At 48.1% G+C, this 24,548-nt stretch overlaps 1 protein-coding gene across 1 annotated transcript in view; it reads right to left on the minus strand.

Annotated features, from left to right (window-relative positions):
* The window catches only part of PHKA2 (phosphorylase kinase regulatory subunit alpha 2), a 38,153-nt gene that overhangs the window by 1,249 nt on the left and 12,356 nt on the right, over positions 1 to 24,548 (minus strand). Inside the window, exons 7-30 of the mRNA XM_054166006.1 lie at positions 24,448 to 24,546; positions 23,999 to 24,145; positions 23,365 to 23,418; positions 22,599 to 22,721; positions 22,091 to 22,186; positions 21,538 to 21,645; positions 20,503 to 20,581; positions 19,262 to 19,396; positions 18,012 to 18,121; positions 16,913 to 17,057; positions 15,803 to 15,881; positions 14,990 to 15,153; positions 14,218 to 14,391; positions 13,105 to 13,193; positions 11,811 to 11,944; positions 10,755 to 10,911; positions 9,738 to 9,817; positions 9,433 to 9,511; positions 9,211 to 9,340; positions 8,586 to 8,687; positions 7,641 to 7,759; positions 3,887 to 4,054; positions 2,336 to 2,389; positions 410 to 610 (exon numbers count right to left, since the gene is read on the minus strand). Coding sequence (XP_054021981.1) covers positions 410 to 610; positions 2,336 to 2,389; positions 3,887 to 4,054; positions 7,641 to 7,759; positions 8,586 to 8,687; positions 9,211 to 9,340; positions 9,433 to 9,511; positions 9,738 to 9,817; positions 10,755 to 10,911; positions 11,811 to 11,944; positions 13,105 to 13,193; positions 14,218 to 14,391; positions 14,990 to 15,153; positions 15,803 to 15,881; positions 16,913 to 17,057; positions 18,012 to 18,121; positions 19,262 to 19,396; positions 20,503 to 20,581; positions 21,538 to 21,645; positions 22,091 to 22,186; positions 22,599 to 22,721; positions 23,365 to 23,418; positions 23,999 to 24,145; positions 24,448 to 24,546 — 2,826 coding nt within the window. The remainder of the gene's footprint in view (positions 1 to 409; positions 611 to 2,335; positions 2,390 to 3,886; positions 4,055 to 7,640; positions 7,760 to 8,585; positions 8,688 to 9,210; positions 9,341 to 9,432; positions 9,512 to 9,737; positions 9,818 to 10,754; positions 10,912 to 11,810; positions 11,945 to 13,104; positions 13,194 to 14,217; positions 14,392 to 14,989; positions 15,154 to 15,802; positions 15,882 to 16,912; positions 17,058 to 18,011; positions 18,122 to 19,261; positions 19,397 to 20,502; positions 20,582 to 21,537; positions 21,646 to 22,090; positions 22,187 to 22,598; positions 22,722 to 23,364; positions 23,419 to 23,998; positions 24,146 to 24,447; positions 24,547 to 24,548) is intronic.

Below are 24,548 nucleotides of genomic sequence, written 5' to 3' on the forward strand. Positions count from 1 at the left end.
CTCACCACCCTCACTCTGAATAACTTCTTCCTCAGGTCCACTCTAACCCTGCTCTGCCTCAGCTCCAAACCATTCCCCCGTGGCTTGTCTCCAGGCACCCTCAGGAAGTCTCTCTGCAGCCTTCCTGCAGGATCCCTGGAAGGCAGCTCTGAGGTCCCTCTGGAGTCTTCTGCAGGCTGAACACCCCCAGCTCCCTCAGCCTGTGCTCACAGCAGAGCCTTCTCTATGATTCTGTGACTATTCCCAGAAGACACTTCAGTGATTTGGTCTTTGTAGGGGAAAGAATAAGGGCAAGATCAAGCTCAGCACACATGAAAAAGGGAGCAGGGGACAGGTTTCAGTTGTGGAGGCTTCCCAGCCCGCCCTGTGTGGCGGTTTGAGTTTCAACCCACCAGACCCTGGCACTCACCAGCTCCTGCAGGAAGAGGTCGTTGGCCATGTGCACAATCCTGTCCACGTGAATGATGCCCCCAATGCTGTTCACCTCCACGTCAGAGAGGAAGGTGAGCACCAGGATAGCTTCCACCAGCAGCTGCCTGTACTCTGGCTGGGGGACGTGGTTCAGCACCGACTCCACGTGCACAGCAAACTTGATTTCACAGGGGGTCATCTAGCAGGGTGCAGGGGAAATGGGAAGGAAAGCTGACAGCTGCCAAAGAGCAGCTCCCCCCATCCTGCCAGCATCTCCACACATGCTGCTCTCTGCACACTGGGGCAGGCTGGCAGGAGCCAGCTCAGATCTTCATGTGGCTTTCAGCACTTACAGAAACTTTTTGTGTTGCTAGGCCCTGATTATGCAACTTCCAGAGGGCTGCTCCAGCCCTGCAACCCATCACACATTTTGCTTTCTGCTGAGGCTTAGCTACCAACTTAACTCTTTGCTCCTCGTGCTGCAGTCTCGTGCCCTCTGCCCACCTTTCTGCCATTGCACAGCCAGGGGGTTAAAAATACCCAAGGCTGCTCCAAGTGAGTGCTTCCCCACTCTGCTTGTGGAGCAGCCTCATCTCTGCTGGCAGAGCTCTCTGGATGGTATGTGCCTTAGGAGGTTTGTGCTTGTTTCATTTGACTCCTTTAAAGAGCAAAATTAGATACTGTCTGGGTCTGACAGGCTAAAAATGTAAGCCTGCTGATCTCCACAAAAGGAATAAAGCAAGCTCTCTGTTCTGAAAATGAAACCCAGCATTTACAGCTGCCAGAAAATTCCAGCTCCTCTCTTCAGCCACTACCACCAGAGGGAAGCCAGAGACAAATCTGAGGGAACCAGACAGGAAAAGAGCTTCAGGCACAGTTTCCTGCACCAGTGGATTACTGTTCACAAGAGTTTGCTCTATAGATAGGAATGCAAAGCTTGCCAGGGCACCTAAAGACAGTACTGGCAATCCATCTAGGGGGAAAAAAATGAAGGGAAGGTTATGAATTTAAGGAGTCAAAGCTTTGGCTACAACCAATCATCCTTAATCATCCTTAACTGGTATTTACTTTTGAGACTGTGATGCCAAAATACACTGCAGCATATGAAAAATGGAAGTGGCAAGCAAAGAGTCTGCTTCATCCCAGCAGGGCTGCACTTCCTCCTCACCCTGCCCAAAGCACTGCCAGCAGCCACCCTCTTACTCTCCCTGCTGCCTGCAGAGGGGGTTGGACTAAGTGACCTTTGGAGGTCCCTTCCAACCCAGACCATTCTGTGCTGCTCCATGGGCCTGTGGGGTCAGTGCAGAGAGGTGGCTTGGCAAAGGGCAAAACCTGTCACAAACTCACTCTCAAGGCTTGCCTGGCAGGAGCTCATGTGCAGAGCCACCAGGGAAGCTGATGGAGGTGGTAGGGAAAGGTCCAGAACTTCTGACCTTCTTCAAACTAAGGACCACACAATTGTCAGGGTTGGAAGGGACCTCAAGGATCAGCCAGTTCCAACCCTCCTGCCATGGTCAGGGACACCTCACACTACATCAGGTTGCTCACAGCCACATCCAGCCTGGCCTTAAAACCCTCCAGGGATGAGGCTTCCACTACCTCCCTGGACAACGTGTGCCAGTGTCTCACCACCCTCATGGTGAAAAACTTCTAACATCTCCCCTCCTCTAGCTTGGATCCATCCCCCCAAGTCCTATCACTACTTGACACCCTAAGAAGTCCCTCCCCAGCTTTCTTGTAGCCCCCTTCAGACACTGGAAGGCCACAAGAAGGTCTCCCTGGAGCCTTCTCTTCTCCAGACTCAACAGCCCCAACTCCCTCAGTCTGTCCTCATAGGAGAGGAGCTCCAGCCCTCTGCTCATCCTCGTGGCCCTGCTGCATCAAGCACTGCCAAAGCAAACAGTCAGAGGGCATTGTACTGTACCTCTCTGGTGGTTGAAGAAGGAAGGACATAGCCATCAATGGACAGCCCATGGCACTGAAACAACAACATTTGGATAATGAGCAGAAACTGAAGTTCTTGGAAGTTAATCTGAGAGTTCTCTGTTCTAAGCCACAATGTAACAACAATCAGTGAAAAAAAAGAAAGAAAGGAAAATTAAACTAAAAAACCAACCAAAAACCTCCAACCAAACCCTGCTAAAAATATTATTTCACCTTTGCTGAGGAAGTTGTTTGTGTAACCTGGCAGACACTAAGAAACAGCCTGACATGACTTGTGGGGAGTGTGCTGAGTCCCAGTCCAGCTACTGAAGGGGAGCAAAGTCCTTAGAGAGCCACTACAGGAAGAGGCTCACAAAGGAGGAACAGGAATCAGTGAGAACATTCAGTGGGAAAAGATGTAGGAATAAAAGGGAAGGCAAAAGGACAGCAACAGAGCATGAAAGGCACAACCTTTATGTTTCATTTTTGCTTAAGCCTTCCAGATCCAGGACATCACAACTCAAGAAGGTCAACACACTGTGGTGCCTGAAGACAGGTCAGTAACAGCAGGGAAGAGGTGGTGTTAAAAATGCCAAGTGGTATCCAAGAAAAGAGGGACAAAGGCTGAATGGTGAGAAGGCAAAGGAATGACACAGCTGGGTGCCTGAGCTACAAAACAGAATCTATCTGGTTGGAAGAGAGCTCCAAGCTCATCCAGTCTAGCCCTAGCCCCAGCACTGAACCATGTCCCCAGGCACCAGCTCCACACACTACTTGAACACCCTCAGGGATGGTGACTCCAGCACTGCCCTGGGCAGAACACTCCAATGGTTGAGAGCCCTTCCAGTGAAGAAATATTTCCTAACCTCCAGCCTGAACCTCCCCTGCTGCAGCTTAGAATCATTTCTTCTGCTCCTGTCCCTTGCCACCAAGGAGCAGAGGCTGCCCCCTCCTTGCTCCAACCTCCTTTCAGGGAGCTGTAGAGAGCATTGAGGTCTCCCTCAGCCTCCTCCTCTCCAGCCTGAACACCCCCTGCTCCCCCAGCCCCTCCTCTAGCCCAGGGGCTCCAGGCCCCGCTCCAGTTCCTCAAAATCCTTCCTGGAGTGAGTGGCCCAGAGCTGAACACAGCACTCGAGGTGTGGCCTCAGCAGTGCTGAGCACAGGGGGATGGTCACCTCCTGTCCCTGCTGCCCACAGTGTTTCTAATCCAAGCCAGGATACCCTTGGCTTTCTCGGCTACACTGCTGGCTCCTTTACAGCCACCTGTCCATTAGTACCCCCAGGTCCCTTTCTGCTGGACAACTTCCCAGCCACACAAACCTGGAATGCTGCCTGGGGTTCTCGATGCCTGAACACAGGATCAGACACATGGCCTTGTTGAAGATCATCCCATTGTTCCAAGCTGAGTCTGTCTGTAGAGCCTCCCTATCCTCAAGCAGATCAACACCCCCGCCAACTTGGTGTGACCTGCAAATGTACTGATGGTGCACTCTAAGTGCTCATCAGGACCACTGATAAAGATGCTTCCTGCCCTCCACCACCATCAACTTACCTTCTGAAGGATCTTCCACACCTTCTCATAGAAGCCAACAGGAACTCTGTTAATAGCACCATCAAGCCTCCTTCTGCGGAGCCACTGCCCCTTTCGGTCACCCCAGCTGCTCTGTGCACTGGAGCCAGTGGGAGAAGTGCTGGTGGGAGACGATGGAGTACTGCTCCTCTGTAACCAACATGAAAGCCTTGCTTAGCTGCTTTCTACCACCCCAAGTGCCAGTCCTGGTGGACACATCCTTCTGTTGCACTGCTAACTCAGAACCAGGCTCAAAACACAGGCCGTGGTGTCACACTAGGTGACGGGGCAGGACTGATCCCTTCCTCTGCCCTTCACAGAAAGCTTCTCTGGGACTTCCATCAGTTCTCAGCAGAACAGGCAGGCAGTTCTGGGCCCCTCGGATCAAGAAGGGCCTCAGGGAGCTGCAAGCCTGAGGATGCAGAGACGCACAAATCACATCTGCCAGTCCAAAGTGCAGCTGCAAACCTCCCATCTCTTCAGGACAGATCTGAAGCCTCAGACTTAACTTGCTGTTGGAGAAATACTTGAACAACTGTCTTCCTCCTTAACAGGGAGAGCTTAAGAAAAGCTATCTCTGCCTCCTCTGCCTGAGGAGGTCCTCATGCCCACAAACCCCCTCAGCAACCTGAAGCTATTCTGGGTCCATCAGTGCCCAGGGACTGCCAGAGTTTATCAGTGCTGCATTCCATTTAAATACAGGTGACACCTGAAACATAATCCACCACCAGGCAGCCACAGCTGCTACACTGCTTGATCTGCTACACCTGCTTAAGCTCCAGGAGAACTAAGTGGGTCTAAATGGAAGACTCCATTGCTATTAACAGATTACTAATAGAATTGGTTCCCAGTGGGGATGAACAAGACAAAGGCAGGGTCTGAGAATAAGCTTTCTACAGAGGAGAAGTCACAGGAGGTGCCTTGAGCTCATCCCCCTGCACGCACACAGAGAGGGTGGAAAGCAGGTGGAGGGCTGCAGAATGCTTTACCGTGGCAGTCAATGTGCTGCTGGACACGGCGTGGCCCTCGGGAAAGAACTACAAAACAAATCCAGACACCAACACATCAGACAGCCAGCCATGGCACAACGGGACACACAGTCAAGTAACTCATCTGTGCAAAGACAAGAAATGGGGAGTGAGCTCAGGTGAACACTGCCACAGTCCCTGGTGCTGCACACTCCAGCTGGCCTCAAGGCAGCTGCTGCCTATTCCCAGGGTCAACATAGAATGGTCTGGGTGGGAAGGGACCTGCAAAGGGCATCCAGTCTAAGTCCCTTGCAGTCAGCAGGGACATCCTCCACTAGATCAGGTTGCCCAGAGCCACATCCAGTCTGGCCTTAAAAATCTCCAGGGATGAGGCTTCCACCACCTCCCTGGGCAATCTCTTCCAGTCTCTCACCACCCTCATGGGCAACAACTTTTTTTTCACATCCAATCTCAATCTCCCCACTTCTAGTTTTGCTCCATCCTCCCCAGTCCTATTACTCCCTGACACCCTCAGAAGTCCCTCCCCAGCTTTCTTGTAGCCCCCTTCAGACACTGGAAGGCCACAAGAAGGTCTCCTCGGAGCCTTCTCTTCTCCAGACTCAACAGCCCCAACTCCCTCAGTCTGTCCTCACAGCAGAGCAGCTCCAGCCCTCTGCTCAGCCTCGTGGCATGTCAGCAGCTTCTCTTTGCACAGGAAGGTCACCTTGCTACAGAGAGTCTGGGGGCTGCCAACCAGCTGGATAGCACTAAACAAACAGCTGCCAGGCAGTTTTTCTTCAAATGTGGCTGCAGCACCTCAGACCTAAGAGCACTATTCTGTGTCTGTCCATTCCCAAGCCATGCCTCCCAGTTTAAGTGTTAATGGTTCAGGCTCAAGGTAAAAAGGCAGCAAATAAGAGAGCTGCAGGAGCTCAACACCTGAGCTCTAGTGCAAAGAGATGTTAGCATGAAGCACTTGAAATGGGCTTTGTAACACCAAGTTTATTCCCTCCCCACTGCCAAAATGACACCAAGTAAGAATCTGGTGAATTACTGAGAGAATGCAGTGTGATGTGGCAGGCAGCAGGATGAATGGCAAGGTGGGGCAGAACAAAACCAAACCCAGCCAACTCCTGCTCCGTCCAAAACACCAAGTTCCCATCCAAGGCAAAAGCAAGGAAAACATTTCCAACCTCAGCACAGGCCCAAGGCCCATTTTCTGCATTCAAAGCACGATAATGCTGCCACCTACAGCCATGCCTCTTCCTTCTGGAAAGGCCCTGAAGCCAGACACCCACTTACAGCTGCCAGTCCTGCTCAGACTGAAGCCCCACAGTCACTTCAGAGTGAGTGGAAGGCAGCTAGCAGCCCCCTCACAGCCACAGCCTTACCAGGAGTCTTGGATGTGACGATGCACAGGCAGCAGCATGCCACAAACAGGGCAACCAGGTCTCATGGGATGGACACTGAGCTCCTGAGCTGCCTTTGTTCCCTGCCTGCTCGTGTCCTAGGAAGAATCATTGTCTGATCTTTATTGTTACCTTTAAACACTATGTCAAGACCATGCAGAAATGCTTTCTGGAGGCTTATTGAGCCAATTTCTTTCACACAATCAAAGCAAAACTTCAAAAGCTTCCTTAGAGACTGGCAGAACGGCCTCAGATGGAATGAAACTGCCCTGCTTGCTGTGGGGCCTTTAAAAACCAGGCTTCCACTACAGAATCATAGAATACTTTGTAATGGAGGGGACCTTTAAAGATCTTCTCATCCATGCCATTGGCTCACAAAGTCTGGTGAAAGATGCCTTGCTCAAAGACTTGTCCAACCCTGTCCCTGAACACTTCCAGTGGCGAGGCATCCACAGAGTCACAGAAAGGGCTTGGAAGGGACCTCAAAAGATCATCCACAACTTCTCTAGGCAACCTGTGACAGAGTCTCACCACCCTCACACTGAACAACTTCTTCCTCAGCTCCAGTCTAACCCTGCTCTGCCTCAGCTTCAAACTATTCCCCCTTGGCCTGTCTCTGCACACCCTCAGGAAAAGTCCCTCTTCACCCTTCCTGCAGGATTCCTTCAGCTATTGGCAGGCAGCTCTGAGGTCCCCTTGAAGTCTTCTCTTCTGCAGGCTGAACACCCCCAGCTCCCTCAGCCTGTCCTTATAGCAGAGGTACTCCAGCTCTTGGATCATCTTTATTCTGGGGACACCAGGCCTGGAGTCAGGATTGGAGGTGGAGTCTCAGCAGGACAGAGTAAAGGGGCAGAATCCCCATTCCCTTGCTCTGGACTCATTCCAAGAGCTCTGTGTTCTTCTTATGCTGGGGAACAAACACTGCCTGAAAGCTTCCCTTTGTACATCTGACTTTTCCTTGCCTACAGATGGTATAAAAGCTTTTTTTTTAAGTTGATGCCATGAATGCAGTAGAGGTTGTTCAATATGCAAGCAGAGATCCATAGAGTCATAGAATGGTTTGGGTTGGAAGGGACCTTGAAGATCATCCAGTTCCAACCTGCTCCCACAGGCAAGGGACACCTCCCACCAGCCCAGGTTGCTCAAGGCAACCTTGAACACCTTCAAGGAGGGGGAATCCACACATGTGAAACAAGAACAAAAAAGGAAGCATATTCATGGAGTCAACTGCCTTCTATGTAGTGATGAGCTTTAAATCAAAGGATCTTTGGAACTCTGTCATTTACCAAGGACAAATCTCAAATAGCAGAGCTGCAGAACAGCTGCATTTTCTGCTGAGTATTGCCAGAACCCCCTCACCTGTTTTATCTCACTCTTCAGTTTAGTAATGCCACTCCTTTCTGTCTTGGTGGCTCCAGAATGCCCCATTTCATGAATAGAAATGGCAGGGCTAGATGAAGAGGAATCTCCAGGTCGCACTGCAAGAAGGAGAGAGACAAAAAGTCTAGAAAAGCAGATGGGATTGCACCCAGGAGCTCAGGACAAACACACAGCCTTCCAGTGGTGTAAAGTGCTCCTGGTGACAGCACCTTTGCAAATCACATCAATAGTTCAATCTTGACTGCATCAACTACGATGCCTACATCCAAGCCTGGATACCACAGCCTTCTCCTCTAGGCTGAGCACCCCCAGCTCCCTCAGCCTATTCTCATAGCAGCCCTTGGATCATCTTTGTGGCCTCCTCTGGCCTCACTCCAGCAGCTCTGTGTCCTCCTTCTGCTGGGGACACCAGAACTGGAGGCAGGATTGGAGGTGAGGTCTGAGCAGAGCCGAGTCAAGGGGCAGAATCCCCTCTCTTGCCCTGCTGCTCAAACTCCTCTGCTGGGCTGCAGGAGGGCACTGCTGGCTCCTGGGGAGCTGTTCAGCAACAAACACCCCCAAGTCTCTTTCTTCAGAGCTGCTCTCAACCCACTCTCCACCCAGCCTAGATTTGGCCAGACCCAGATGCAGGACATTGCACTGCGACTTGTTGCACCTCCTGCAGTTGTCACTGGCCCACTTCTCAAGCCTGCTAAGGTCCTTCTGGATGGATCCCTTCCCTCAGGTGAGTCCAGTGCACCACACAGCTTGGTGTCATTGATGACCTTGCTGAGGGTGCTCTCAAATGCATTGTATCTGTGTTGTTTATTCCACAAGTGCTGGCCACCCATGATGAACTATCTGTTAGAGTGGATTCCTACTTATCAGGCAATCTATATTTATGGTTCTCATTTAACATACACAATACCCAAGTGGACAACTTACAGCTTCTCTCCACTCCAAACTCCTTTCCACTGAGGATATGGTGCAGGAGATTTTTCATGTCAAAGGGGCTTAGGTTCATCAAACTCTCTGATGCCTCCTCACCTAGGCAGAAAGAAAACAAAGAACCAATTGAAAAAGGCAATCACAGAATCACAGAATGTCAGGGGTTGGAAGGGACCTCCACAGATCATCCAGTCCAACCATCCTGCAAGAGCAGGAGTACCTAGAGCAGGTCACACTGGAATGCATCCAGGTAGGTTTGGAATGTCTCCAGAGGAGACTCCACAACCTCTGTTCACAAAGGGCTGCAGTGATAGACAAGGGTCAATGGTTTGAAATGAGAGAAGAGCAGATTTAGACTGGATCTTGGGAACTATGGGGTGCTAGAACACTAGAACAGGCTGCCCAGAGAGGTAGTTGAGGCCCCATCCCTGCAGATATTCAAGGTGAGGCTAGACAAGACTCTGAGCAATCTGCTCCAGTGGAGGATGTCCCTCCTTAGTGCAGGGGGGTTGCAGTAGATGACCCAAACTGTTCTGTGATTCTCTGCTGTAAGATGTATTAATGAAGAATCCACCACAATAATGCCAGAAGCACTCTTCAGAATAAAAGAAATCTCTCTTACCTGAGCATTTCAGACTCCGAGCCAGCTCAGTGGCCATCACCTGGATGATCAAACCAATGCGGAGCCTCAGCATCTCCACAAAGAGGCTGGGCTGGGACCGGACGTACATGGCCAAGTACAGAATGATCTCCTGCAAGGACAAATCCAGAAGGACATCTGCTCAGAGTGGGTTCCTCTTGAAGTCACATAGCTGGAAGAACTCCCTTGCCAGGTGCTGCATACCTGTGTCAGCACTGCAATGCTGATGTCTTGGCCACTGGCTTCATAGATGAGATCTATGAGCTCCTCGGGTGGCAGCGGGCTGCAAGAAGGCGAAGCACAGTGAGCAGTGACTCAGGCACCTGCTGTTAAAACCTTTAACAGGAATCAAGCCACTCAGAAACAGCTTTGCACCACAGAATTCTGCCTGGGGCTCACTGCAATTCCTGCCAGACTGAGGAATGTGTTTGTAAAGCAAGGTAACAGGAGCAGAATGGTGCTGGGAGGAAGATGAGGGCAGGCTGCTTCTGTAAGCGACTCCAACTTACGCCGTAATTATTTTCTCACGAGGTTCTGGTGGCAGGCCCACTGTAAGCTGCTTGTGGTGGGACAGGAGGTCTGTACAGGCCTGTCACAGGGGGACAGAAAACAAGAGACCTTTCTCTGAGTCATGTGGAAGTGACACCGCTTTCCCATTCCAGAAAATGAAGCATTTCTACAGCAATTTTCAAGTGTCAATTACCAACCGTGCAGGGCCAGCAGAAAGCTGTCAGCTAGGTGCAAAGATCCCCTGAGGTCAAGAGAGCCATGACATTCTGCTTCCAGCAGTACCATGCTTAGGGGACTCCAGTGGAGCTGATAGATCAATAAAGGACTTTATCCTAAGGTAAAGGTTTGCTCTTTGTTTAAGACAGAAAACGTTTTTAACCAATGAAAAACTTGGCACAAGTTGTGACAGGATGAGGGGCAATGGTTTGAAAGCAGAGAAGAGCAGATGTTAGGCTCTGGGTAGATCTAAGAGCAGCTTTCCAGTACCTGAAGGGGCTACAAGAAGGCTGCAGAGGGACTGTTTGCAAAGGGCTGCAGTGATAGGATGTGAAGCAATGGTTTGAAATGAGAGGAAATTGAGATTGGATGTGAGGAACAGGTTTTGCACCATGAGGCTGCTGGAACACTGCAAGAAGTTGAGGCCCTGTCCTTGAAGATATTCAAGGTCAGGCTGCACAAGGCTCTGAGCAACCTGCTCTAGTGAAGTATGTCCCTGCTGAGTGCAGGGTGGTTGGACTGGATGACCTCTGGAGGTCTCTTCCAACCCAAACAGTACAGACATAAGGTGAAAATGTTGGAAGAGGATTTTAGACCAGAAAAGTAACCAATGTTTACTAGGAAATGCTGCACTGTGGATGTTGTGAAGTATCATAGAATGGTCTGTGTTGGAAGGGACCTCCAAAGGTCACCTAGTCCAACCCATTCCACCAGAAGAATGGCAAGTACAAACCCCACCAGCAAACTGGTAGTTTTGTCTCTGTTTCCAGGCAGGAAACTGAACTAGCATGGTTTCATACCTCAGCCAGGACTTCCACTCTCTTTTTGAGGATACCAGAAATGTAACGGATCAAGCCCCACTCTTGGTTGAGGCCAGCCTTCCTGTAGAGCTCATTGAGCAGGCTGTGAACAGTGACCCCAGACTGGCCATCCAGCTCTGTGTCCCACTCAGCACCTCTGCCAGAGAAGACAAGGAGAGTAACTGTCAGCAGATAAAATGCTCTGCACAGCCAGCAGCCTGATTTTGACTGCATTGCTCATCAGCTACTGATGGCACCTGAGGGCCTTCACTACAGACTGGTTGATTATGTGTGGACAAAACCCTTTTGATCCCATCCATTGTCACTGTAACTTGAACACTCAATTAGCCAGGAGCCTGTGACTTCAAAACAATCACTCAAAGGATTTCCCACAAAAAGCTGCTTCTGGGAAGACCTTCCAGTACCTGAAGGAGGCTACAAGAAAGCCAGGAAGGGACTTTTGTCAAGGGCTGGGAGTGATCGGATGAGAGGGAATAGACTGAAGCTTGAGGAGAGCAGATTGAGACTGGAGAGGAGGAAGAAATTCTTTCCAGTGAGGGTGGTGAGACACTGGAACAGGGAGACACTGCCCACTGTGGCTGCCCCCTCCCTGGAGGTGTTCAAGGCCAGGTTGGATGAGGCCTTGAGCAACCTGGGCTAGTGGAAGGTGTCCCTGCCCAAGGCAGGGGGTTGGAACTAAATAATTTTCAAGGTCCCTTCCAACCTAAGTCATTCTATAAATCTATGACATTACTTAGTTGAAATTATTTAGATTTCCACCATTCCTGAGTTCCACCTCTAACCTATCTTCAAGGTCCCTTTCCAACCCAAACCATTCTATGAATCTCTGAAATCTGCACAATCATGGTTTTGGTGTATCCCAATTAATTTTGTCATCAAGCTACCTGAAAATATCCTCATTAAAGCACAGACTGTTTTAACCTCTCCCACCCAGGCACAGCCCTGAACAGGGGAAAGCTTTCTGCACATGAACAATCAGGATAGTTGTGACCAAACTTGAAAGACATTGAAAGTTTGAAAACTCAGGCAACTCACTTAAGTACATGCAAGATATATAGGATATCTGCTTGATCATGGAGTGTTGGACATTCCTTCAGCTGCTCAACGAGCTTCCTGCAATCCAGCTCCCCACGAGCATCTTTAGGTAAGTGCAAAGCATTTCCACAGACCTGGATGGAAAAAGAAAATCAAAGAAGTCATCTTGAAAAAGATGGAATTCAACTTGGAGCTTCCCATTCAGCAACACAACAGACCTGCAACAGAACTCTACACCAGAAACTCAAAACACAGACACAAAGTTCTTACCAGTTTAGAGAGCTGAAAAGGAGACTAACCCCAGAAAATGCAACACCCAGAATGGAACTTTCTCTCATTTTGGTTCAGCTAACAAGGAAAGCCATTTTTGGGGGACAAAGCAGTGAAATATTTTGTCCAAGAAGGAAAATAAACTATTTGCATGCTTTTCCTCTACTTTGCTGTTAATTGCCAAGAGAAAAGGAGAAGGACACACACTGGGAGCCCAGCAGGCAGCTGTGTGCTGGGCTGCATCCAGAGCAGGGAGAACAGCAGTACAGGGAGGGGATTCTGGCCCTCTGCTCTGCTCAGACCCCACCTGCAGCACTGCCTCCAGTTCTGGGGCCCCCAGCAGAGGAGGGACATGGAAGTGCTGGGGAGGATCCAGAGGAGGGCTACAGAGATGATCAGAGGGCTGGAGAACCTCCCCAAGATGAAAGAGTTGGGGATGTTCAGCCTGGAGAAGTGAAGGCTCCAGGGAGACCTTAAAGCAGCCTTCCAGTATCTGAAAGGGGCTACAAGGAAGCTGGGAATGGACTTTTTACAAGGACTGGGAGTGATAGCAGAAGAGGGAATGGATTGAAGCTTGAGGAGGGCAGATTGAGACTGAAGATTAGGAGGAAATTCTTTCCAGTGAGGTTGGTGAGACTCTGGAACAGGTTACCCAGGGCGATTGTGGATGCCCCTCCCTGGAGGTGTTCCAGGCCAGGCTGGATGAGGCCTTGAGCAACCTGAGCTAGTGGAAAGTGTCCCTGGCCCTTTAGAAATAAGCACCTCTTATAGTACTTTTTAGTTTGCATACACAATTAATTCCACTTGGTAATATCTATTTAAGGAAAAACAAAAGAACCTTCACCCAGCCCAAAACTAATGCCAAAACAAGGTGGTAGTAGCACTAGTGGTGCCTCAGACAGGTTGGCTTGCCTGTGAGACAGAGAAAATGAGAACCAGCACAGGGTTTGGCTGGGAAACATAGGGAAGGCCTCAATATTGTGTCCTAAAACCCACAAGCAGCATAAAAATCCCCACAGCTCACCTTTGTTTCCAAGAAATGAGGACTGTCAACAAGGTTCAGAGACTTCCGGTGGGTGTTGAGAACTTTAGTGGGAAGAGACATAGACATATCTGGAGAGTAAAGCCACCAGGGGGGAAAGAAAACAAACACAGTAGTCAGTTTCAGTAACAAGAAAATGTGGAGGAGGATGTCATGCACATTCTTTACACCTTTACACTGTTACCAACTTCATAGGTAAAAACAACGGAAACACCTCCAAGAGTCAAAACACAGAGGTGAGGCTTCTGAGATGCTGTGCATGGAACTTGGAGACAAGCTCAGCTGCTGAACGTTATCTCCTTGCAAGCTTGCTCCAAGAGCTTCTGAGATTGTCTTTTGAGGCCACACCTCAAGTGTTGCGTTCAGAGCACGTCCAGAGAAGAGCAACAAGGCTGGAGAAGGGCTTGGAGCACCTGGACTATGAGGAGGGGCTGAGAGAGCTGGGGGTGTTCAGGCTGGAGAAGAGGCTGAGGGAGACCTCATTGCTCTTTACAGCTCCTTGAAGGGAGGTTGGAGTGAAGGAGGCAGCCTCTGTTTCTGGGTGCCAAGAAACAGGAGCAGAGGAAATGGTTCCAAGCTGTGGCAGGGGAGGTTCAGGCTGGATGTTAGGAAATATCTCTTCACTGGAAGGGCTCTCAAACACTGGAATGGTCTGGCCAGGAAAGTGCTGGAGTCACCATTTCTGGGGGCTTCAAGCACTTAGGGACATGGTTTAGTGTTGACTCTTCTGCATGATGAGGGTGCTGGAACACTGCAACAGGTTGCTCAGGGAGGTAGTTGAGGCCCTATCCCCAGAGATCTTCAAGGTGAGGCTGGACATGGCTCACCTTGGATGTTCCTGCTGAGTGTAGGGGGGTTGGACTGGATGACCTTTGGAGGTCCCTTCCAACCCCTAACCATTCTGATTCTATGGTTCTATCCCATGGGAACACAAAACAACAGCTCCAGACTCATTCCTATTTCTTGACAACTGTAACACCTCATGCCACCAGTTCTCTTTAAGAGACAGAACTATGAAACATTTTGACTTGCCCCTTGCAGCACTCAAACCAAGTTTTCTATTGTCATCATTGAATAAATAATCCAGAGAAATACCTGGCACCTCCAAGCCCTTTGTTCTGGCCATTAGTGACAGTATCTCCTCTGTGGAATGGTTTGCACTGAACACGGGAGGTTGATTGGCAGTCTTTGACGTTGGAGGTAGGTATGACTTCAGTGCTGTGCTCTGCAGGATATCATTTATGTACTGATCCAGCTCATCCTGGCTTTCTAGTGTGACACACAGAAGAAAAGGTTCAGTCAAGGTAAGAATCACAATTTATCAATTCTTTCTTTTTCTACCATACCACTTGATTCTTGCCTATAGAGAAGGGCACACAACAAATGCAAACCTACCAAAATGGAGAGGTTTTTTTAAGCTGAAGAAATAAGAAACCCTCAGCTTTTGGCACTTTAAAAACAGTTACATTAAGAAGCTGAGTTTTTTCCCCTTTGACAGGAAGGAAAAGGGGTTTTGTCTTGTTGGTAGTCCACAGATCACAGCTGGACTCAATGGCCATAAAGGGGTTTTCCAGCCTAAGTAGTTCTATGATTCTATCAGCTCCTCAGTCTCCTCCTTCCTCCAGTCTGTTCCAGTCCTCAACTGCTGACTCTTCAAGACCCAGCTTTACTGCAGCAGTTACTGATCAATGCCATGCTACAAACATAGGAAGAACATGCATGAACTCCCTCTCCAGTTGAAGTCATGCAGGTACTGTCCTCAGACTGATGACTACCAACTGTGCACTAAACTGACTCTGCATTGTAGGTAAACCCAGGTTCTGCTGGCAGAACTTGACGGAAAAAAATCTGGGAGTAAAATCCCCACCTCTTTCACAGAAATCTGCTGAATAGCCTCCATCTTCACTGTCAGGACTGCTGCGGCCTTCATCAGGGTCATCAAACAGTTTTACACCGCAGTCTGGATCCAGGAAGCTCAGATAGGTATGGAAAGAGGTGGTAAGAAACTCTGATAGCTTGCCTATCTTCACCCTGCACAGAGGAACACAGGCCAGAGAGCATTAACATCCACCACTGATACAGGGGGGTTGTGGAGTCTCCTTGTCTGGAGGCATTGCAAAGCCAGCTGGATGTGTTGCTGTGTGAACTGCCCTGGGTGCTCCTGCTCTGGTAGGGAGCTTGGATTGGACGATCTCTGGAGCTCCCTTCCAACCCCTCACATTCTGTGATGCTGTGAGATCTGCTGTGTGAGATCCTCCCATTGCTATCAAATGCACCAGAGCACTGTTCTAACCCTCATGAGCACTCTCCCAGAACACAGCTCCTGTATGTACAGCACACCTGTAGCCACTTACACATACTGTAAGGAATTGGCTTGGACCGGATAATCACTTCCAACCCCTAACATTTTGTGATTCCTGTAGCATCACATTAAGTTGTTTTTCTACCTAGATGACTGGAGCAGAGAGGCTTACAAGTACTGCATGTAATTCATGACTAAAACATGTCCAGTAGCTGTGAGAGAGAACTATTTAAAAACAGAAGCCCAGCCAAGACCAACTCTTTGTATTTCCAAAGTTTTGCCAAGGGCTGTGCATTATCACAAGTCCAAACCAGAGGCCTGAATTAAAATGCAATTAATAAAATCATGGATACAATCATTTGGGGGTTCTGATGTTACCTTGCACCTCCAAAATAACCATCCTCCAATTTTCTTATGGTGGCAAGGACAGCTGGATGAATGTCAGTACCATCATTAACTGCAAAAGAAGAATGGAAGAGTTGAAGCTTACCAAGACATTCTTAAACTGCTGTGTCCAAACAGAGTGGATTTCTGGGTGTTCTTTACAAAGGAAAGCAGAGAAAATCAAATCACAATCCACAACTGCTATCAATAAGAGATTATTCCCCCCAAAAAAGGGCAAACAAAAATCCAACCCTGAGACAAGATTTGTCAAGGCAAAACCCAACTCCTTCAGGACAAATTCCAAAGGGACTTCCATCAAATTTCTCTGGACAGTAGTAGTATGGAGAGGAGGAGGTGCAGGGATATAAAGGAGGATAAAACCAAAATGAAATATTGCCGTGTGACCCAAACTCTCGCAGTGTGACCAGCAGGATGAGGGAAGGGATTCTGCTCCTCTGCTCTGCTCTTATAAGACCTCACCTGGAGCACTGCCTCCAGTTCTGGTTCCCCCCAGTACAAGAGGGACATTTATCTGTTGGAGAGGGTCCAGAGGAGGCAATGAAGATGATCAGAGGTCTGGAGAACCTGCCCTATGGGGACAGGCTGAGAATGCTGGGGTTGTTCAGCCTGGAGAAGACTCCACGGAGACCTTAGAGCAGCCTTCCAGTACTTAAAAGGGGAGAGCTGGGAAGGGACTTTTTACAAGGGCTTGTAGTGACAGGATGAGAGGGAATGGCTTTGAGCTGGAAGAGAGCAGATTTGGACTGCTGATTATGAAGCAATTTTTTCCAGTGAGGGTGGTGAGACACTGGAACAGGTTGCCCATGAAGGTTGTGGATGTCCCCTTCTTGGAGGTGTTCAAGGTCAGGCTGGATGAGGCGTTTAGTGACCTGGACTGGTGGGAGGTGTCACTGCCCATGGCAGAGGGGGTGGAACTGAATGATCTTCAAGCTCTCTTCCAACCCAAACCATTCTATGAATCTATGAAAGCTAAACTGTACTTGCAATGTCAAAACTGAGATGTCAAAACACTGATGCCATAAACTTCTACCCTCTTCCCCTGAAGTTTCTTATTTTGCTTGAAAGAAAGAAAACTCATTTTACCAAGCATTGTGTGGGTGATGGGAAATGTCAGGGTTGGTCTCCCTGTCATCCTCCAACAAGAAGTAAGGTAAGCCAGCTCTATCTTGAGCATCTCCACAATCATCTGATTGTCTAGAGCCAGGTAGAAGTGATGCTGGTCAGTAAACTGGAGAAGGGAGAAATAGCAGCTGTCAGGGCTCTCCTGAGTTCTCTCTTAAATCCCTCACAAAAGCCACCTGAGCTATTCTTGAGCACAGCACAGACTGCATGAATTAACCTGTTGAGGGTGGGGAGACTCTGGCACAGGTTGCCCAGGGAGGCTGTGGCTGCTTCCTCCCTGGAGATGTTCAAGGCCAGGCTGGATGAGGCCTTGAGCAAGCTGGGCTGGTGGGAGGTGTCCCTGCCCATGGCAGGGGAGTTGGAACTGAATGATCATTAAGGTCCCTTCCAATCTAAACCATTCTTTGAATCTAACAATAAGTGTGTCATATTTCATTAAATGTATAAATAAAAGCCATTCATTCTGGGAGGATCTCAACTTCCAGCACTAACCAGAATCACAGAATGTTAGAGCTTGGAAGGGACCCCCAGAGATCATCAAATCCAACCTCCCTGCCAAAGCAGGAGCACCCAGGGTAGTCTGCACAGGAATGCAGCCAGGTGAGAGGCCCCCTGGGCAGCCTGCTCCAGGGCTCTGTCACCCTCACTGTAATGAAGTTTCCCCTCATGTTGAGGTGAAACCTTCTATGTTCAAGATATCAGGCAGCAAAGACAGACCCACTGACCCTTTAAACAATACAATGCAAGATTACAGCTTAGTCTTTTGGAAGAGACCTTTCACACTGCTATGAAAATGAAATGAAAAGCAGAGATCAGTAACAACTTTGCACTGTTGATTTGCTGTGTTCTCCCAGGACGGAAGCCAAAAATCTCTGTATGCCAGAACAGGGATTTGCCAGCACTCCTACCATGCTGGTCATCCAACACTCAAAGCAAGGCACATCTGCTTCAGCAGCCCTGCTCTACTTAAGGGAGAGTGACAGCACAGCAAAGCAAAGGGCTTCAGTAATGATTAACCATCAAGTAAGCAGTGATTTCCCTGCCAGCTTTACATGCTCACCTGAGGGGTAAAAGCAAATATTTGATTTCTTATCATGTACAGCTTGGAGGTGCCCAACACTCCAATGTGTCTGTGTGGCCTCCCACTTAACTTCATCTTCCTGTTCCGGCCTGGAAAGAAAAGAAAGGGAAAAAAACAACTTTAGAGGAGAAATAGAATAACAGAATCCACACCTGGCAAGGAAAGGATGTTATTGGCATATTACAGACTCATTGAGGTTGGGAAAGAGCTTTAAGATCATCTAGTCCATTCCTAACCCAACTATCATGACTGCTAAACCTTACCCTGAAGCACCACAGCTACAGCTTCTCGAACACGTCTTGGCATGGTGACTCCAACAGATTTTGACTGGAGATTAGGAGAAACTCTTTCCAGGGAGAGTGGTGAGACACTGGAACAGGTTGCCCTGTTCCAGATCGTGGATGTTCCCTCCCTGGAGCTGTTCAAGACCAGGCTGGATGAGGCCTTTAGCAGCCTGGTCTAGAGGAAGGTGTCCCTGCCCATGGCAAGGGGGTTGGAACTGGATGATCCTGAAGGTCTCTTCCGACCTAAACCATTCTGTGATTCTATGACAAACGGGCCTCTAGGGCCACTGCTGAGGAACTAGAACCTACTCAAAGTCCTGTGTTTAGAAAAGCCCTAAAGCCTGCTAGATTTGCAACAGAGACCTTCAGCAGCTCAACTCAGCTCAGGGTTGGAAAGAAAATTAGCAAGAAGCTAACAACCCAAAGATGCTCTGATAGCAGCATGGCTTCCCTGCTTTGGAGCAGAAAACTTTGCAGGCTGTCTTCTGGTAGAATGCCAGCCACACTGCCCAGCTTCCAGACTTTAAACAGAAGTACTTTTGACTTCTGGGAATTAAAAAAACATTTGAAGCTTTTCCAGACATTTGTTCTAAAGCCATTTTCTCTGTGGAAATAGCTCCTGCAGGACAAACAGAGTCAGTTCTTGCCTAACTCCAAGGGTACAGGGAGAACTGAATGTTGGCCACTTTTTCTAAGGAGGCAGTTACCTTTTTCCTCTTGGAGTCCCTTATTTATGAAGGAAGTTCTAATTTCTGTTAAGCTTCTGTACACAAACACAAGGGTTTTAAACCAAGGAAAGAAACTTTAAACCATGGAAAGAAACTTTAAACCAAGGAAATTGATTTAAATGAAGGCAATTAAATAAAAGAAATTGAGACAGGGTGAAGAAACCTTCAGATAATCCCTTGCACAGCAGCAGAGAGGCTTCCACCCCCAAATACCTACCCAGCATGGTGTAGAGGTTACTGAGGATGCGAGCTGGCTGCACTCTGAGTGGATGGATATCAGCAATGCTCTGAACACTGATGCCATGGTCTTGCAGGAGACTCTTGATTTGATTAGATTCTGCCAAAACAGTTACTGCACAAGAGAAAACAAAAACTCCACTAAGAGCCAATATTCTACCTGGTTTGAACTGTCTCTGCTGTTGCCTCTCAGCTAAGTTGTTTAGTTGACCAAAGAGGAATCAAGGCCTCACTGCTTTCTTAACTTCTGAGCCTGTGAGACCAAAAGGAATTGCAAGAGGGCATCAGGCAGATTTTGGCTCTCTACTTCTCAACATGCCTTGGCATTCTTGTCCACTTTGGACCACAAGGTACTTTATGTTGGAAGGGTCCTCTTGAGGTCTCTACTCCAACCTCCTTCCCTGCTTGAGGTTTTGTTTATGTTAGGTGGCTTGCTGGTTTGGGACTAATAAATCAGCATTCCTCTTTGCATTATTTGCATTTTGTTCAAAAAACACTAAAATAAGTGTTTGTACTAGAAATGAAGCACTTCAGAAAACCAAAATGCCACTCCTGTGAAATACCTGCCCACATGACAGCATCACTGACAAAGCTGACCCCAGACAAATGGGCTGGGAGCTTTTCCAGGGCATTACAGGCCCTTGAAAAGGCTTTCAAGCCCTGATCAGCAGATGTTTGCCCTCTAGTTTGGCTGTTCCTGCACTGACTAAAGAAACTACTCCCTGAACCAGCCAAAGAGCTGGAACCTTCCAACTTGAATTACCTTGTGGTAAAAGCTAAGTATGGCCGCCTCACCTGTCTACAGAGATCCTCCCTGGTGCCTCTGATAAGGAGCTGCACACAAACCTACCTCAACTGAACCATCTCCCACCACTCTGCTGTCCCTTGTTAGAACCCACCAGGATTTTCCTTTTCATTACCAAGATGAACTTTGCCACTCTCCAGTCCTTGACAAGTCTTAACATTTTAAGTTTGTTAAACTTGACCTTTCCTGCTGGAAAAAGGCAGCCAGGCAAAGCACCTCAAGGCAATCAATCCTTCTCATAGTTATCATCTACGTAAGCCAAGGCAATCAATCCTTTTCACAGGTATCACCTACATGCACTTCAAAAACTCCATATCCCTTTTAAACTTCTCTTTCCTCTCTCCTGTACACAGGGACCTCACCACCCCATGATCTAATTCATCTAGAACACAGAGACACACACAAAAATGTCCCACCTTGTACCACAACATCAGGTTTAAATCCAGTGGAAAATCTCCTGTTTAAGGGATCAATTTCACCTGCAGCAAGAAATCCCTGGAGTAAAGGCAAAAGAAAGGAAAAGAGAAAGGAAACAAATAAACATCAATTAATTAAAAAGGCTTCTGGTGACATCTACAGGAAAGCTTAACCAATCATTTTATCAGGACAGCAGGGCTGGAAGCCCATCCATTAAACAGTGCATTCAATAAAAACAAGGACTGCAAGATATTTTGGAACAACAAGAAAATGGTTAGGACTGATACAACCTGAATGTTCATAGATCCATAGAATGGTTTAGGTTGGAAAGGAGCTTAAGAGGACACAGTCTCAGGCTGCGCCAGGGGAGGTTCAGGCTGGATGTTAGAAAAAAGTTCTATACAGAAAGAGTGATTGCCCATTGGAATGGGCTGCCTGGGGAGGTGGTGGAGTCGCCATCACTGGAGGTTTTTAGGAGAAGACTTGACAGGGTGCTTGGTGCTGTGGGTTAGTTGCTTGGGCGGTGTTGGATTGGTGATGGGTTGGACGCGATGATCTTGAAGGTCTCTTCCAACCTGGTTTATTCTATGTATTCTATGTATTCTATGTATCTAGTGCCAAGCCCTTCACTAGACACCTTCCACTAGAACAGGTTGCTCAAGGCCTCATTCAACCTGGCTTTCAACACCTCCAGGGAGGAGGCATCCACAGCCTCCCTGGGCAACCTGTTCCAGAGTCTCACTGCCCTCACTGTAAAGAATTTCTTCCCTATCTCCAGTCTCAATCTGCTTTCCATTCCCTCTCATCCTATCACTTGACAACCTATTCCCCTTGGTGAGACACAGACAATTCTACATCTAAACACACAGACACACAAGAAAGAGAGGTCCTGAAAGTTCAGAATCACTCCTCCATGGTTCATGTTCCTAATGCAAAACACTGAGCTCTATCTGTCAACCAGATTGTACTCAAAGCTCAAGCCACCTCAAAATCAAATGAAGCAGAAGCTCACCTACTGTACAAGAGAGCATTACCTCTGCTAACAGGCAGCTGAGGACATACAATGACTGGCCCCAAAGGTGAGGCAACTTTCCCACCGGGACACGGTCCACAGAGTGAGGATTTCCATACTCCTCATCCACCTGAAAACAAATGCATAGACAAGAAACATTACCCTAAAGCTGTGAAGAGCAATCAGGAACAAGGAAGTGTTGGAAAAAATAGTCTAGCATCATAGAATGGTCTGGGTTGGAAGGGAACAGCAAAGGTCATCTAGTCCAACCCCCTCTGCAGTATCCTCCTCTCCTCTGACATTGAGATCTCTTCCCTTCTCCAGGCTGAACATCCCCAACCCCCTCAGCCTGTCCTCATAGCAGAGGTGTTCCAGCCCTACAGTGATCCTTGTGGCCCTCCTCTGGACCTGCTCCATCAAGACCATGACCTTCCTGTGTTGAGGGCTCCAGAGCTGGACACAGCACTGCAGGTGAGGTCTCACCAGAGCAGAGTTAAAGTGGCAGAATCACCTCTCTCCATCTGCTGGCCACCCATACTCTGAACACTGAAGGGACTGCTGCATTTTCACCCTACCTTTTCTGCAGGGACTGCATACAGCTCAGGCATCAGCACTATTCCATTCTTCTCTCTAATCAGTATCCCTTCCAGGGCCTCTCTATACTCCTGGACCTGGAAACATATTTGAAAGAGAATAAGAATTCACATCACAGTCACCAAAACCAAACCAGTCAAGTTTTAGTACTTCTCAACAGCACTTTTCCACTGAAAAGAAGGGAAAACTGGAGAGGGAGGATTCCTGACTTGCTGATGAAAGCTCAGGGTTTAAATTCTCAGAGACTGTGCCAGCCTCTCAGTATTATCAAGCTCAGAAACATGAGCACATCTCTTTAACCTATAATACACTGCAGCAGTAGAAAAATTCCAATATATTCCCATCAAAAAGTCACTGGAATAAATCCTACATCCAACCTGCTGCTGGGGTACCCAGCTGAAAATCAAAATATGCAAGCAGCAAAGCGACAAGATACTGTGGGCAAATGGGTTTTGCATTTCCACTCAAAGCACTTTCTTCTTTCCTCACCTGAATTCTGTCCTCATTAAATACTCCATCAATTAGAAAGTATGTCCAGAACACTGGCCACTCACACTCAATGTTCTCAAAGAGCTTCAGCTCAGCAGGGTCATAGTGCAGCCTGCTTGGATCCTAGAAATTCAAATCATACTCATTTAGTCACAGTGCTAAATTAGTCACTCATATTCCACTCACAATGGAAGGCTCTTTGATACAAGTCATTAAAAAACAAAGAAACCAACACCACCCACCACAAACAGTTGCCATGCAGCCTCTTGGCTTTCATTTCACCTTGTCTCCTACTCATTTCATCTTTCCTTAGACAAACTGACCCTTCCCAGTTTCAGAATCTAGCTGTCACCCAGATAGTCTTGGCTTTGCATTAGGCCAAAAGTATTTTGAGATGCTTCAGAGACACAGCTTCTGCTTAGGCACTGTAAGCATATTAAAGGGTTCACTTCTACCAGAACTATGAATTAAGTTCTGTCCTCAATAATTGGTTTTCAAACGCTTTGCCTCCTTCAGATGTGTGACATTTTTAAGGTAGATACTTGGTTTACCTCCAAATCCACTAAAATGTCTTAAGAGCAATACAGAATTTCACCCCTTCACATAAATGTGGCCAGAAATTCATAGAGTCATAGAATGGTTTAGGTTGGAAAGGACTTTAAAGATCATCCAGTTGCAACCCCCCTGCCCTGGGCAGGGACACCTTCCATTAGATCAGGTTGTTAAATGTCTTCCTAATGCCTACTGAAGATACATAACAAAGTACCTCTCTGGGTGTCTTGTAGCCATCCCTGAGGAAGCGACAGCAGCCATAGCGGCCCTGGGAAAACAGCAACATTAGAGAGAACTTCACAGCCTGCTCTTCCTCACAGGCTCACATCAGCATAGGACTATCTGCTGAGTCTGACCATAGAATGGTTTAGGACCTCAGAGCTCATCTCCTCCAAGCTCCCCACCAGGCCCAGGTACACCTCTCAGCTAGACTCAGATGCTCAAGGCCTCAACCAACCTGACCTTCAACACCTCCAGGCAGGAGGCAGCCACAGCCTCCCTGGGCAGCCTGTGCCAGACTCTCACCACCCTTACACTCAACAACTTCTTCCTCAGTTCCAGTCTAACCCTGCTCTCCCTCAGCTTCAAACCATTCCCCCTTGTCCTGTCTCTGGACACCCTCAGGAAAAGTCCTCTGCAGCCTTCTCTTCTCCAGGCTGAACACCCTCAGCTCCCTCAGCCTATCCTTATAGCAGAGGTGCTCCAGCCCTTAGATCATCCTTGTGGCCTCCTCCGGACTCACTCCAGCAGCTCTGTGTCCTTCTCATGCTGGGAACACCAGAACTGGAGGTGGAAGGTAGGTTCTGCTTCTCTTCCCTCTGGACAATCCAAGCAAAGGAAACCCTTACCTGCAATTTGGATATGATTTCACTCTTGGTTACATTAACAAGGTTTAGATCCTCCACTGCAAAAGCTGGGTAAGAGATAATGGAGAGAAGTCCAGCATCTATCTCCTTTGAGGTGGATGCCCTTGGCAACATGGAGTACAGAATAGACTGAATGAAACAGGAACAAAAACAGGGATGTCAAACACTTCACCTACTTCAAAACACTATGCAAAGTGCCTATGCAACAGACTATGCTGCTAAGACAGACAACTCACTGCTGTAATTATTTGCCATTGAGTTAGAACAAGAACCCTTCATACTGCTCACTTCCAGAGTAAGCAGGGTGAGCAGCCTAGGCTGAAGCTATCTTGATTGTATTAAATTCTTGGTTCATTTAATCAAGAAGGGTGTTGGGTTAACTCCTGGCAAAGGAAAACAAATGACTGATAGTTTTTGATTTGTTTTTTTACCTGACAATGTTCTACTTCATCAGGAAGAACATGAATCACTGATTTGTGTCCCCCATGAGCTCCAAACAGATCTAGTTCATCAATTGCTTCCAAAGCAGCCT

Source organism: Dryobates pubescens, chromosome 12 (assembly GCF_014839835.1).
Source record: "Dryobates pubescens isolate bDryPub1 chromosome 12, bDryPub1.pri, whole genome shotgun sequence".
Lineage (NCBI taxonomy): Eukaryota > Metazoa > Chordata > Aves > Piciformes > Picidae > Dryobates > Dryobates pubescens.